This window comes from Carassius gibelio, chromosome B14 (genome assembly GCF_023724105.1).
Source record: "Carassius gibelio isolate Cgi1373 ecotype wild population from Czech Republic chromosome B14, carGib1.2-hapl.c, whole genome shotgun sequence".
In the NCBI taxonomy this organism is placed as follows: domain Eukaryota; kingdom Metazoa; phylum Chordata; class Actinopteri; order Cypriniformes; family Cyprinidae; genus Carassius; species Carassius gibelio.
This window is the reverse complement of record NC_068409.1, coordinates 28,322,755-28,338,548: the sequence shown is the minus strand read 5'-3', so window position 1 is coordinate 28,338,548 and position 15,794 is coordinate 28,322,755. Positions and strand designations below refer to the sequence as shown.

Below are 15,794 nucleotides of genomic sequence, written 5' to 3'. Positions count from 1 at the left end.
AAGACAGATATAAACCACTCCGAAATGTAGAGCAAATTAGCACACAAGACTTTATTAATACATTTCCAATAAAAAATACAAGGATATTCTATAATAAATGTACATGGTTATGTGGCTTTTTTTTTTTCTAGCAGAAACTATAACTAATATTCGATCTGATTTCACAAAAACAACAATTCAAACTTTCCTAAATGTCACAGTATACAATAAATACACTCTCCAGTTTAATTTTAATTTTAGAAAGGCAAACTTTACAATTTGGTTAGTTATAAATTAATATGAATATCTAGCTATATTACTTTATTTCTAACCAATCTTTAAATATTTCACATTGTCCAGGGCAAAAAGGTAAAACAAACAATAATATTAAGGATAACTTTTGAGAAATTGTACTTGTTAAGCTAGAAATTAAGTGTATTTCACAAATACCAGACCCATCAGAGCCACAGTTATTTGCATCCTTGCTGAAATATTGGTAATGGGAGATGCTAGAGATTTTTTATTTTACAAATACAGTTTACACACGGATGTCAAATTAAATGTCTGCTGCATCTTTCCCTTCAGCATCATTCACTGGAGGAGGAATCTGGTTCAAAAACTCATTCAGCATCCTTTGAGCTGTAAGATAGTTGACATCAGTGACAGTTCCCTCTCCACCTGTCTGTCTGCTGGGCCTCATCTCATCTAGATTAAATGGGTTTCTGGGAATTAAGTGGATCTCTGTGTTCATGGCTAATTGGTGCACTTCATGACTTGGTGCCCTTGTAACTGCCATCATTTTGTGGATAGGCACATCATTAGTAAAAGAAAAAGGAAGTTGTGAGTCACTTCCTTCAGTCACAAGTTGCCCTGGCTCTGCCCATGGATCGTGATCATGTTTCCACGGCAGAAAGACTGTGACAGGCTGTTGTCTGGCACCTGAGCATGTGTGTCCTGTCTGTGGCCATTCAAAAACATCCCCTTTTCCATCAAATGGTTGGTTGTTTCTGAGCTCCTTCACCCTCTCTGATTGGTCACCATCAGTTTGGCCTGGAGATGTTCGAGGACATAAGAAGTGCTCCGGTGCTTCATGAGAGTCAAAGTGATTTTTCAATAACTCTCTAATCATTGAGGGAACCTAAAGAGAGAAAGATGTTAACCTTTAACCTTTTGGATGTGATTTTTTATGTTAAAATACTTGATTGTGCAGACACAAGTAAATAAACCATGCCGTCTATAGTGTTAGCAATGATGCCTTTTATGTATTTGAACAAATATATATATTTCCCCCTCTTTGTTCAGGGCAGAAACTGTCACAACGATGCTGATTGGTTGGCGATCAGCTATGCTGTTATGTCAAAAAGAGGTGAGCCTTCTAAAATCAAGCCGTATTGGTAAAACATCTACTATACAACAATAAAATATCACAGGTTAATAATATGTATAATATCATAAGTGTACTATATAAGCAGTTTTATGGGGAATAGACTAGTTTGTGCAAGAAACTGAAGACATCTGTTTGTTGTATCTGTCTGTGAGTTGTGCTTACATTGATGTTTTCCAGAGAGCTGATGGTCTTCTGAGACGTATCCAGCTGTTTAGTCAGATCTGCAATTCTCTGCATGAGAAACTTCCTCTCTGAGTCCAAGCTGTCTGCCTTTCAGAATAAGGTAAAAAAAACGAATACTGTTTAAACATAACACAGGTGTTGGTAGGCACTACCAGCAGATTTTTTAATTTTTTTATTTCAGCAGATGTGAATTTTTATTCTTATAGAGCCCAGTGCACGGGAAAGCAGGTGCTTTAATAAGTAGCGATAAGGCCTGAAAAGAACACCATCATATTTTACTGATGGGCACTTTGTGTATTAGAAAACAAAACTTAAAAAAGCAATTCACGACACAGAGCTTCTTTGATTGTGTGTATCTTTTGCAACAACCCCTGTTTTCTTGTTGTTCATATTCTTTGTTTTTATATGTAAAATATAAACTTTTATGCAAGGCACAAATCTCACATCTATCCCCGAAAATGATGATTTGGTCCCACCTCAGAAGTCTTAATCTTTGAATAGTTATATTGAACTGATTTACATTTCAGTGTAACAATAAATAATGTTTAGTTCGCTCATTGTACCAATTTAGGTAAATTTTTTACCTATTGAAAACCTCTGAAAAATGCCTTCTACAACTTGTGTTAAACTTACTGCAGTTTTGAGTTTCTGCTCCAAGACACTGTTTGCCTGCTGAGAAACAGAATAGCTTTCCTGTAGCCTATTAAACATAAGAGAGAATAAAAGATGAGTGCTATCATTTATGAACTAAAAACATATTTTATTAACAGTACTGCATATGGATTTTAGATGCTGACCTTCTGTATTTCTCTTTAAAGCTGACTAACTCTGTTTTGGTACATTGTAATTCTGCCTCCATATTCTCAATGCATGCCACTGTCTGCAAGAGGTTCTCATGTAGCTCTTTGTTGTACTCCTCCAGCATCCTGCAATATATTACAGATCAGTCTTTGTCAGGAGGTAAACTGCTGTGTTTCTGCAGAAGCTCAGTATCATAGATCATTCGTAAAGAAAAAATACTATGACTCTCCTCTAACTGTGTACTGGACAGATGAACAGAGACAGATGACAATAGAAGTAATCGATAGGGCTCAGGCTGGATGACAGAGTTTAGGACACGGAGCAGTGTAAAGTAGGGGAAAGCTCTGGAATAAGAGCAAAATCAATCGTCTGAACTAACCAATCTGAAAAGGGGGGAAACCACTTACTGAACTCTATCCATGGAACCAGATGAATCCTAGGGGCACGAGAGAAGAGAGGGGGGGGTGAAACAGTAAATAAAGGACAGAAAATAGAAAATTGATTTTTGAAGTGATATGTTCCAGAGAAGATCATTGATTGATGACTCATCTGGTTCAATTGTGTTAATCAAGGGATATGGACACAATGAAGGGTATCCCTCATGCTTCCAGCATAGATGTTTGTCTAAGGCTATCAATAATTCAATCTTTATTTTAATTATCCTTTCATTTTGATCTTTCTGATCTGTGTTTGCTATAACACATGTACCAGTTACAACTCATTAAAGAGAACCAGATGCTGACTGCATTCTTCGACTGTTAACCATTCGCTTCTGTTACCCAAATGTTTGTGAAGGGGGAAAAAAAAGCTCAAATAAATATGTTTGTTTAATTTATGGAATATATACACTACTGTTCAAATGTCATTTGGAAATATTTATAATTATTTTTATTATGAATTTAGTATTGCTTAATGTTTTTGTGGAAACCGTAATAAAAAAATTTCTTTCCCCAAATTCTATGAGGAAAAAGTTCAAAGGTATGTCATATATTTGAAGTAGAATATACATTAAAAACTCAACATTTGCTCATTCTGATTTGCTTTATTTATTCATGTTTTAAATAGATTTTTTAATTGTTTAAATTGTATTCATAAAAATGTTTTTTATTCTATATTAATCATATAGATTTTGACTCTTTAATTTGTTTGTTTATTACTAAATAAAATCTATCTTTTTCACCATATATACAAATCCATCGCACATCTCAAATTTACAGGTTTGTAGCAGGCCTCCAAAAATTTTATATTCCAAACCTCATATAAAACTATTGGAATACAAAACATACATTTTATATTTTTTGTTTTTTATTTATTTTAAAAAACATTTTTAAGAGGTTCAGGCCATATTTTGTTCCAAACATTAAGTTAAAAAAAATTAAAATTTTTGGTCTTTTGATGAACTCACCCTCTGTTGTTTGGACTGCCTCCTGTGTCCCATGTGTTTGGGTCTGTTCCTTTTCTCTGAACTAGCACTGGTGGATGATTTACTCGACTGGGACTCTGTCTCCAGCCCTGCGGCTCGCAGAGGCGGCGGTGATTCCCGCTTAATATGAAAGTTCCTGGACGGGCCATGACTACTCTGATGTCGCCCTTTGTGTTTCGAGAGGTTGGTGTGGATAGTTTCTGGGCTGGTGCTGGTACCATCAGTGAACATCTGAGAATATTGCCTGTGGTGCTCTTTACCTGAAGCAGCTTCTTGTCTTTCAGCTTTTGAAGGGCAGCGGGGCGGTGGTGGAGGACTGGTCAGGTTTCGGTTGTGGTTTTTGCTCTTATGGGATCGAGAGAGTGAGCTTGAATCTGTTTTTCCTGAATCTGGTCTCCCAGCTCTAATGGGCTGCTGTTTTGGTGGTTGCACAAAGCTCTCCTGCTTGCCGCTGCGGTTCTTGCGCTCTTCATTGGGTGATTTTGGTGGCGTTGATGTGTTTACACCAAAAGAGTTAAGAGCACATGGACTGATAACCTGCTTGGTGATCTCGTCCAGAAATGCAGAGAACTGTAGCTTCCCCTTCACAAAGTTATCCCTCGCAGCTTCCTTAGAGATCTGCTTGGATGCTCCTGTGACGTGCACCCGGGTGGAGAGCACCTCCATAGACTTCGCTTTCCTGAAGTTTCCATCTTTCTGTCCCTCATCTTTATTTTTCAGAATACCTTTGCTGGGCAACTGAATAGATGAAACGGCCTTCTTGGGAACCACTCTGCCACCGAGAGTGTTGTCATAATTGGCCTCAAATGCAAGGCTTTGCCCCAGGCTTGCAGTCTTGTAAAGTGGCCCATGATCCATGGAGTGAGATCCTGCTGAGTAACCATCTTTGTGCTTGTTTTGTTGAAGGCCCTCTTCACTTTTGCTATGGCCCCGGGAGATTTTTGGCATCCCATGTCCGTGCTGAGAACCAGGCGGCAGTTCGATTGCATTTTCTAGACTGTGGCGGTGCCTCTGATCTCTCTGATCAAAATCAAAATCCACGGATTCTCTGTCATGGCTTTTCCTTCGGACCTCAGGGATGTTGGAGCAGGACAGGGAATGCTGGGGTTTGTGCATGAGATTCGTCTCATCATCCAGGCTGGGGTCAGAGGTCAAAGATGCAGATGAAGAAGTGGAAGTGGAGGAGGACAGGCTGGAGGAAGACATTTTAGAGAAGCTGTGATGGTCTCCAGACATTTTAGGGTTTGCAGGATGATAAAAGTGATGCTGGTTGCCGTAGTGATGGTGAGTATGTTTATCAGCGTGTTTTACGTGACTGCTTGAAGAGTTGGGACTGATTTAAAAGGGGGTTACATAAAGAATTGAAATTAATAATAATAAAAATTATGTCAAAATGTGATCTGTTCTGGTTATATATTGACTTATTTACACAACAGCAGTAAGGACATTCACAGTGTGTTGAATAACAATTCTCAGTAATTAATATCAGAAAAAAATTCAATATGCAAAACGAAACACAATAAAATGGGTGGCAATGTATATATTATACATATTTCTCTCTCTCTCTCTCTCTCTCTCTCTCTCTCTCTCTCTATATATATATATATATATATACTGAGCCACAATGTACAATTTCTCCACTATACTAATGATATATAGTTTCAATTAATCATAATTGCAGAAAGTAGAAATAAGTAGGAAAGAGTATTAAAGGTTATCTTTTTGTAATTAAACAAATGCACTAATAGATAGATAGATAGATAGATAGATAGATAGATAGATAGATAGATAGATAGATAGATAGATAGATAGATAGATAGATAGATAGATAGATAGATAGATAGATAGATAGATAGATAGATAGATAGATAGATAGATAGATAGATAGATAGATAGACTTTAATTAATTGTACATATCCTCCAGAGAAAGTTGAAACACATACCTGTGTGGTCCGCGGTGGTGATAATGGTTGTGCTGGTAATGATGGTTGTGAGGATGCTGTTGAGGTATAGGATGGTAATGTTTGTACATTTTCACCTCATCCTCTGAGGAGCCATACACAGGTGTGAAGTATCTTTCCATCTCTTATACTCTCTACACTATCAGTATTTAGCTGTGTTACTCTGTTGATGCCTCCCTTTTAATTCCTGAAAATGAATTGTTCAGCTCTGATTTGGGTATGTGATCTTTGCAGCGTTTTGGGGTCTGTATAAAATTTGTTGTTAAGGTTCCAGGAATCAGAAAAATGAATGACCTTCTAAAGAAATATATTTAAAAGTGCATCCTTTCACAAGCAGATGTTTCTCCACGAGGCTAGAGCAGCAGGAGTAAAACAAGTTGAATGCTGCCAGGGCTTTCTGTCACCCAATATCCATCTGATTCTGATGTAATGACTCCACATCCTCATGGGGAGAGCACAGCTGGAACACAATCGATTGGCTTTGCTGAAAGGGCATTGCATTATATGGTATCTGGGTTACATACACAAAAAGGTGAGAATGAAATTCACAAGTCTACTCCGTTATATCACAATGGATGTATTGGATGACATTTATATTTAAAGGCATAGACAAATATGGCATTCTTGTCACATACTATCACCAAACAACATATTTTGCTTTAAATGCCTATAGTGCAATTGACATGGGAATTTTGTTAATAACTTTATTATTGTGCATTCATTTTCATACCCATAAAACATTAGGCCTATATGTATCTTCCATTTCTCATGCTCGTGTTCAAAACACATGGAATCTGATAAATAAAGAATAAATAAAAAATTAAGGATTAATATATTATTTCATTGGCTGAAGGTTTTCATTCAGTTAGGAAGTTTACTTTAGAAATGTAGTAATAGGATACAGATTACAAGTTACCTTATTTAAAATGTAATAAGTAGTGTAACTATTTCTAACTGATTGCATTTGATTACTTTTAGCTTAATTTTCTACATTTCTAATTTATTCAACTGTTAATCATTTTCAAACATGTAAAGCATACAGGGTTAACCTTGGTACATACTGATCAGCACTGGAATTAAGATTATAAGAATTTAATTTTAAAGCCACAAAATCGGGCCCTCTTTTTACTTTGAGATCATTCTGAGGTTAAATACAAATTTAAAACCATAACAGGAAATAGTTTAGTAGATATGATAGCCTTCAGTTTTTTTAATTAAATATTTGCATAGTTATAACTGGAAACACTGGCCTTTGACTATATATATATATATATATATATATATATATATATATATATATATATATATATATATATATATATATATATATATATATATATATATACATAAACCTGAAAATAAAACCTTTATTAAATAAACATGTGTCCTAAACTCATGAAACGTTGGGGTCTCATGTATTAGAGCAGTCAAAGCAATTTATGAAAGAAGTCAATTTTGATGTTTGTGGGGGAAAAATAGATTTGTAATCAATAAAATATTCATTCTGTAATTTATAATTTAATAGGCCCTACATATTTTTTCTAAGTAACTGTAACTGATTACAGTTACATTTCTTTTGTAATCAAATTACGTAATTTAGTTACATGTAAATTACTCCCCAACACTGAGGACTGATAGGATTTAGGCTATTCATCTCTATTCAGGGGCAAATGGACTTTGTGTGATGTGATTAATGTGAGACCGGTGCCATCTAGTGGTAACTTTCAAATGAAAACCCAGGCCTTACACGTTTCCACATTCGTCACATTAATAAGGGCTTCATTTTATTAAAAATAAATAACACATCGTGTTGTGACGCAGAATGGTACGATGAAGTACAATACAACGAGACATATTATTAGCTATATATTAGCAGTGGGTCGGAAAGTTACTGTCTGATGATGACGAATATGCGAAGCCATTTCAAAAGCTGTCGCACAAATGACGACATCTGCCAAAAATAATAAATCATGCATTGCTATAGTCTTTAAGAATGAAAAACAAGTTGTATCATTTACATCAGTTTGGGAGATTAAATAATGCATTTTAACTTTGATGATTGCTAAAACTTAATCCCAAAATGATTGTTCTCATTTAGCGCAGTAATATAAAATCGTTTATTAACCGTTTTCCAGATTAGCACTAAAAGCATTCGTCACTAAACAGGTTCCTGTTGGCCCATGATGAATGTTAAAACATAAACAGGGCAGTATACTGGTATTTCGTGTTTTTAAGTGTATTTGTGTTACCCCCTCCCCCTTTCCTTCACACTGTCTTTATATGGACTTAAGGACAAACACCAGAGGAGACGTGCTCGAAGTCACGTTTACCCCGCACACAGTGTGGTAAAGACTCGTTTCTGAATTCAGGTTAGATGTACCGTTATTCATTTTTTATTGGAAGCAGTTCACAAGTGAGTAACAAATAACTTTACAGCACACGTTTACTCACACAGCACAATGTACATGACTAGATCAAAACAAAAACATTGGCCAGAATCTCTTTACGATGGGCCATTTATTTAACCTTCTAAAGTATAATGTATGTCTTGACCTCCACATAAAGCTTGAATGTTTTCTCATAACTTTCCATCTGGATTAAACTAGAACATTCTGGAATTTAGTTGATCAAGCCAAAAATTGTTTACACGCATGCGCATTGAAGCACTGCGGTTAAAAGAAAAGAAGATCCGTGCACTAAAACCGGTTTGAGCCGGATCGAAAGAGGGGCTTGTGTTACCCGTGTTGTATACCTCCGCACTGCGCTTCTGACGTCACTGTTGTTGTTTTTGTTTGAAAAGTGCATTTGTGATTAATCATCCTGCGTTTCTGGGCAGCTGTGAACGTTAATCTTATAAAAAGTATGTATTGTGTATTGTGGGGGAATAACTTAAAAAAAAATTCCGATGTAACTTGCTGTAAAATTTGGTGAATTTTTGCTTTCTAGTTCGACTTTCTGTCTTACTTGAATTGTTTACTCAACGGTTAACACAGAATGTTTGCTATAATAAAACCATGATGTTTTGTTTTTGATTACATACACATTTTCACCTATAACAATATTCATGAATGTTCATAGCAGCATATATTGTGTGGTCTGTATAGCTCTGAATAAAAAGATGAAAGTCACGATTCTTTTGAGAGGGACTATTTTTCATTACACGGCGGAAGGAACTGAAACCGACCACCTCACAGCGGTCTATAAAAGCCGAGGCCAAAACAAATCGCGTCAGAACGGGGCGAAGCGCTGAGGAAGACAGAGAGGGTCTTTGATCTGGTGATGTGTTTTCGAATTCTACGTTTTTGTTTCTTAACGATACGGTAGACTAGAGGCACTGTTCTTTGTCAGCTATTTTCGCTTATATTTTTATACTTTGTTGTAGTCGACTATATTAAGGCTTTCTACTAATATTTAGCGCGAAGAAGATTTGATGAAAGTTTTTTTTTTTTTTTTTAGTTAAAGTGTTTTTTTTAAAGGAATAATTGACTTTATCGTTAGACTGTTTCTAATAGAAAAGACAAAACCATAACATAGGCAATTTATGAGACGGAATAACATTATCGTCTATTTTACCAAGTTGGCTAACGTTAATGTTTAACCAGCTGGCTAATAGCTTAAACAAAGCTCTGCTATGACCATACTATCTTATTTTATTAAGCTAGTTTTAAGTATACTCCTCTTTCAAAGAGGTTTAGGAAGGGACTTGACTTAAAAACCTTGTTGTTATTCAAAATGTGCTTTCTCATTCTTAACGTAAGCAACGTTAACAAAATGGCGGTCGCGATGACACGCCGATATATCATAATTAGCGTGGAAGGAACATATTTAAAAGTTTTTAAAGCCAAAGAGGCCCGTCTTGGAGATATTTTTAACAAGTAACGTTACGTTTATAGTTGAGAACCTGGACAGTGGTTATAGTTGCAGTCAACTTTTTTTTCTTTTTTCTTTTCCTCATACGTAAAACCAATATTTCGACCATCAATTCATAAGCCTAGAAGCATTTTGATCAGCTACGATGACGCACCTTTGAATAAGTTATTTGAACGATCCACTTAAGTGATCGCTTTTATGGACTGAGACGCGTGTTGCGCAACAGTTGTGAAATGGGAGCATAGCTTGTTTTTCATGTTCCAAAAATATCAGCAGAAGACTGAAATACGGAGAAATGGACTGAGTTAAAGTTGATCAGTAACGACCTAGCGCTTAGATGACAACGGATTGAAGAAAAGATCTACAGCAGAGGCCAGGACCAGGGAGAGTCAAGACAAGCTGTCGAGCCAGGCAGGACCAGAGAGGAGCCAGGGGAGGATCGGAGGGCACAGAGCAGGGGGGAGAGCAGCAGTATCCAGATGGGGGAGCCAGATCCACAAGGCAGATTAGCGTCAGGACAGCTTTCGCCACCAGAGGGAGCTCAGCTGGTGTAGATCAGAGCAAGCCAAAGATGAACGTCCCAACAGCTTCAGCGAAAGAAAGATGGCTCGCAAGCAGAGTAACAGGGGTCTTCGCCATAGTAAAGTCATGAAGAGGGCATTTGGTTTGTATGGGTAGAGGTATCCTGTGTAATTTAAGTCATGTCATTAGTTTGCATTCCAGAACACTTGCTCGCGAAGTTCTGTTCTTTCCTTTTCAGGCGTGGTGAGTGACAATGTTTGAAATTCCGATGTGTCATCTATCCTCTTGTTGGTCAAGTCTGATGAATGGCGTTAGTGTGCTGTGGAAGATGACCATCCTTAAATCGACCACGCCTCCGCTGCGTTTTGGCTCTAGGCCTGTGGAAAAGTCGTCCCCATATCCGCTTAAATCCATTAGGTCTGTCCTGAGAAGCTATCCACATGCGAAGGGTTTTTCGGAGTTGAAGTTCCTCTACGTCCGTCCCTACATGTCACAACTACCTCTACTGCACCCCCACTGCGTCAGTCCAGCTTATGATGCCAGGGCAGCTGCATATTGCCTGCCGGTAAAAATTGACAGTTCATGCATGAATTATGTGAAATTGAAGCAACCGCTTCCTTAAAAAAAAAAAAAAAAAGGAAACGGCTTTTCTTTTTTTTATGTGAAGTAATAACATAGAGATTTTGCAAATGCAGTTTCTGAATTGTGGTGTTATGTCAATGCACAGTTTTTTTTTGGGGTGTTTGGAAGGGGCAAATGCGTTTCTCTAGTTCTCTTTCCCACAGGCCCTGGTCATATTAGAGGCCATAGAACCAAAAGGGATTCCAGGATGTCGTGTGGACCCTTTTAGTCTAATTATTGACTGCTCTTTAACGATTCTTACAAAGCTACAAGGAATACCGCTACTTTGATTGGATTTAGGAAGGTACCTCATTGATTTTAAGTTGTTTGGAATTGTGAACCATATACTTTCATACATAATTTCCAGTATTGAATGTTGGGGATTATCATGGTCAGTGGGGGTGGGAGGGGAGTGGGCAGTTAACCCAAATGTTTTCCTAGACTTTGCAGTTTGTGAAAGCAGTTTTTTTAAGGGTGCAGTGGCTTGAATAGCGCTGTATGGGGGAAGGAACCACCAGTGTGTCTGCCAGTGGATGAGTGGCCCTGTTACAAGCCTTCCATGGCATCTAGACCAGCGTTTACACCTTTGGTAACCTAGAATGGGATCAAACGCTTCAGTTTAACACATTATGGCACTCTTTTGTCTCATTGAATGGTATATCGATATTGGTTGTGTATTTTGTGTTATGGGGTTTGTTGATCTGGGGGGGATTGCTTTAATTTTGACTCTTACAGATTGAAACAAACCCTCAAAAGAACAAAGCTGGTGGTCCAACCAATATCTGCTCCCCTCCCCCACTTAAGGAGCAAAGCTACTTCAAAAGAGACCAAGATGCTTTTAAGGTTTTCTAATGGCAAGTAAATAGGATATTCATGTAAATGGCCATTTTTGCATTTGTCTGTCATTGTTTGAATATATAATTTGATGGCTAAGTGTCTAAGCAGTAACTGTATTAGTTTCTTATAGTTTGGTTACATTTTTGTACTTTAAAGTGTGGGATGTGTGTAGGCTCCCTCCCCATTTGCATTTTTCAGTGTGCAGTGTCCCTGAATGCTTTCAACTGAAGATGTCATCCTAACATTGTATGTAAAGATTTGCTTTCGCATCAATCAACTTCAAGCCTTTTTGGTCACGTAAGGTCACTAAGCAATCCCATTTGTCCTAACCTTTTTCCATTAATAGTCGGTTACAATTGTAAGATGTGTGGTCAAGCACTTATTACAAATTAGCTTTGTAATTTGTATGCAAGTGTACATTCTGTAACTGTGCCCATTTTCAGTTAATAAATGCATAGCTTGCTGTGACTGAAATATTTTGGTATGCATTTGTTTTTTGGGGTCTGTGTGGGGCTTTCTTGGGTATTTCTCTGCTTTTCAGGTGTGGGTGTAAAGCTTGGCACTTTTTGTAGAGTTTGGATGCCAGGGATTGATGTCAACCATTCAAGTTGGAGAAGCAGACAGTCCAGTCCTACAACAGGAAGAAAGGCAAAAATATCAGTTTAACCTGAAGATATGCTTTATGCATTAAATTGTAGTCTCTTTGGCTATAAGCCTATCCTTTTATCTTACTCTTGTAGATCTTTAGTTTTTATATTGGGTTGTCTTGTAAGGGTGGGCATAGGGGTCTTGTTTTTCCATTTTTGGTCTTGCAGAGTCTTACAAAGTCTTGTGGAGAATGCAGCATCTCTGAAGTTATGACAAGTCACCCGGTTCCACTGAATTCTTCGGCATGCAGAACAATTCATTGTGCTACAGTAAACATTCAAATGTACTATGCTTTTAAAATTATCACCCAGCCACTGATCTGCGCAACTGTGCAGGGGTGGAAGAAGTTGCTTTACAAATGTATAGCACTAGTCTGTTCAGCTGTTGCACAAATGTGCTCCAGAATCCAAATTAAGAGTGGCTGGGAAAAGCTGTGCAACTGTGCAGCTTTATTTGGAACTGGGTATACAACCGAAAGCTATCTGGGGAAAAATGTGTTTGGGGTGGGAAGGGCTTTGCAACTTTTCTCTCTATTCTGCAGAAATCATCAGTGTGAATCAGCTGTGTGGTGGAAGTTACATGATGTCGTCCTGTGGAGCCTGTAGTTACCAGGTGTCTGAATCTTTAAACTTGATTGTAAAATCCTCATGCAACATCATGTAAATTCAGTAACATCAGTCACCAATGCTTCAGAAGCACTTTTTTTTTTTTTTTTTTTTTTTTTTTTTTTTTTTTTTTTTTGTGTTATAAATGATTCATGCACGAAGTCTCTTAACTCCTTAATTGAGTTATACATTAGTATTGTAGTCGGTGTCGTGGAAGTGTTTGTGTAGAAGCTTTTTGTTTCAGATTACCAGTCTGTCCCCTGCCTTTTCAACTGCATCTGAATGCAAGGCTGTCTGTGAGAGCAGTTACCTTGGTGTATGATGTCTTCACTTGAATGCCAATCAAATCTCCCCATCGTGTGCTTGAGAGCCATGTCCAAACCTTGGAAGCCCTTCGCTGAAAACCCAGTGTCTGCGCTTTTTTTTTTTTTTTTTTTTTTCTTCCCTCTCTCCCCATTCATCTTCCTAGGTCAATTTCACTTAGGGAGCAAAATTGTCTTGTCGTCTGGGAGAGCCCTAACTGCCTGATGAAACAGTCTCTCTGATCAACCTCATTCGCCATATTTTGCTGCTAATTGAGCATCACTCTGCTTCTATCTGTTGAGTTAAGTACATGTAGCTGATTTTTAATCTTGTGTATGGGTAGAACTAGCACTCACCATTTCATAAATATGCATGCACTAAAACTTAGATCATCCATTGTCAGTGTTTGGAATTTGTTAGCTTTGGGGGGAGGGGTTGTGCAACACTTTCTCTCTTTTCAGGTATGCGGTTGTGATTTTTCTAAAAATGAGACCGTGCCATAACATGGGAGTGGATGGATGTGCTTGCATCGCTGTAATTGGTATCTGAAATGGTTTCTAAATTGTCACTGGGATGGGGGGAGGGGGGATGCAGGCTTTTAAACTCTTCATCTTTTTCAGTTGCAGCTGTAGACTTGCTAGTTCTTTTACTCTGAAGAATTGGGTGTAAAGCGTCACTTGCTGGAGATAAGTTTTACACACACTTGCTTAAAGATTTGGAAAATAGTTCTGGTGGGGGGGGGGGGAACCTTGTGGGCACTTGTCTAGTTACAGGAACCGTGATTTTCAAAGGCAGGACTATGTTCTGGTCGTGTTGGTGGGATTTTCGAGACCTGGACCTTTGTTTGGTGGTAAATGACATTTGTGTTACATTGGTAATGATATGGGTTGGGCGGGGTGGGGGGTTTCTAAACTGTTCTCTTTGTGTTTCAGCTTTTAAACGCTCAAGTCACACCTGAATGTGAAGTGCAGCCTTGTTCAAGACCTTGCTGGTCAGAAATTTATTCTTCGAAGTTGAAGCATATGTAAATTTGACCGTTACTTCTGCAGAAGCAATGGTATATTGAGTGTTTTGAGAATTGGGGGGGGACCTGTAGTCTTTGTAGTTTCAGGCTAAAGAAGAGCTGTAGAAGAGGAGTATTGTAGAGCAGCGGGTTTGAGGTTTTTCTTTTCCTGAGGGAACAATCTTAGATTGTTCCTTCAGGTTTTGCTTTTAACCTCTATGAGGAAAAAAAGCAAAAGACTCCGGTGGAGGCACTCCTGATTCTCAGGACGGGGTTCAATTCCCTGCGGCGTCTTTGCTTTCTAACCTCCTGCTCCAATTATACTTTGTACCTAAGTTTAGGTAGTTTCCTATTTTTTTTTTTTTTTTTTTCTTCTCTATTTACATGAGTCAGATTGATTTGAAAATGTTTATACTTGTGAAATTTTGCTAACTGCCTTGACACGTTCATGTCATTCCAATATATTGCTCCCTAAACTTTAAATTGAATACAGGTTATCAATGTTTAACAATATGGTATTTCTGAAATCCTGCATTAATGCAATTGTCAGTTTATAGCTACTAGAATTCTATGTACCTCATTACAAATGTGTTATGTAGGTGGAAGGGTTTTTTTTTTTTTTTTTTTTTTTGCCAGCAGGGTCCGTGTATTGCTGGCTCATTGGTTAACTACATGCATAATTTTATGACTGGAGGATTTTTCAAATGGTCCACTGAATTAGCATCACATTACTAAAGTCTCCACTTCATCTGTATAAGGTTTCATTTAGAAGTAACGCATGCTTTGGGTGAAGGTTTTTTTTTTTATATATATATATATATATATATATACACACATATATAAATGCCCCATGCTCTATACATTCAAAATGAACTCATAGAGGAAATGGCCATGTTTAACAGGTCACACCACTGGCTGTATCATTTAAGTCACACTGCAGTGACCATCTGATCTGGAGACAGACTGAATTTGGTGGCTATGGTCACCTTGGAATAAGAGAAACGTACTGATATTAGTGTAGCTGCCACTCCTAACGATGTAGCAAGTACATTGTGTGTTCTGGGAAGTGTTATGGGTTACCTAATTAAAGGCGCGATATCTAATTTTTCTGCTTTAAAAATGGCAGAAATCACTGTTATATATATTTTTATACATGAAATTATCCAACCATGACTTTTCTATTTCACAGGAGTATAAATATAAGGTAATACAAAGGCCATTAATGCCCTTAAGCATTCATCCAATGAGAAAAAACAAATATAGTTCTGGACCGGTATTCACATGTTTCTTGTTTCTCATTAAAATTATAGTAAATATTGTAAATGACCTCGCTTGTAATAGCAGATTGTAATGCAGTTTTACAATTGTACCTCATCTGCACAACTGTATTTTAAAACTGGTTCGTGTATTCTGCTAGTCATCAAGGCATTAAAAAATGATCTGAACTGATAAATAACAGATTGGAGATTAAAGTAATAGCAGATTGGTCTCATTATAAATGAATAAAGAAAACAGATGAAAAATGTACTTAAGCCAGAATTAAAGTTTTACTACAGTAAAACAATGTTAAGTGGTATCTTCAAAATATTATTGAATTTGGCGCACATTTGTTTCTGTATAATGTTGAGATCATAAAAAAATAAATATTCAA

General features: G+C 37.4%; 1 protein-coding gene across 1 annotated transcript; it reads right to left on the bottom strand.

The window, feature by feature from the left end:
* Nucleotides 1-25: 25 nt before the first annotated feature.
* Nucleotides 26-6,429, bottom strand: LOC127971814 (uncharacterized). The gene is made up of 7 exons (XM_052575053.1): nucleotides 5,717-6,429; nucleotides 3,756-5,106; nucleotides 2,758-2,786; nucleotides 2,347-2,475; nucleotides 2,183-2,249; nucleotides 1,529-1,636; nucleotides 26-1,117 (listed from the first exon to the last, which is right to left on the bottom strand). The coding sequence occupies exons 1-7, from the start codon at nucleotides 5,854-5,856 to the stop codon at nucleotides 536-538; spliced, it is 2,406 nt and encodes an 801-aa protein (XP_052431013.1). The 5' UTR covers nucleotides 5,857-6,429; the 3' UTR covers nucleotides 26-535.
* Nucleotides 6,430-15,794: the final 9,365 nt, after the last annotated feature.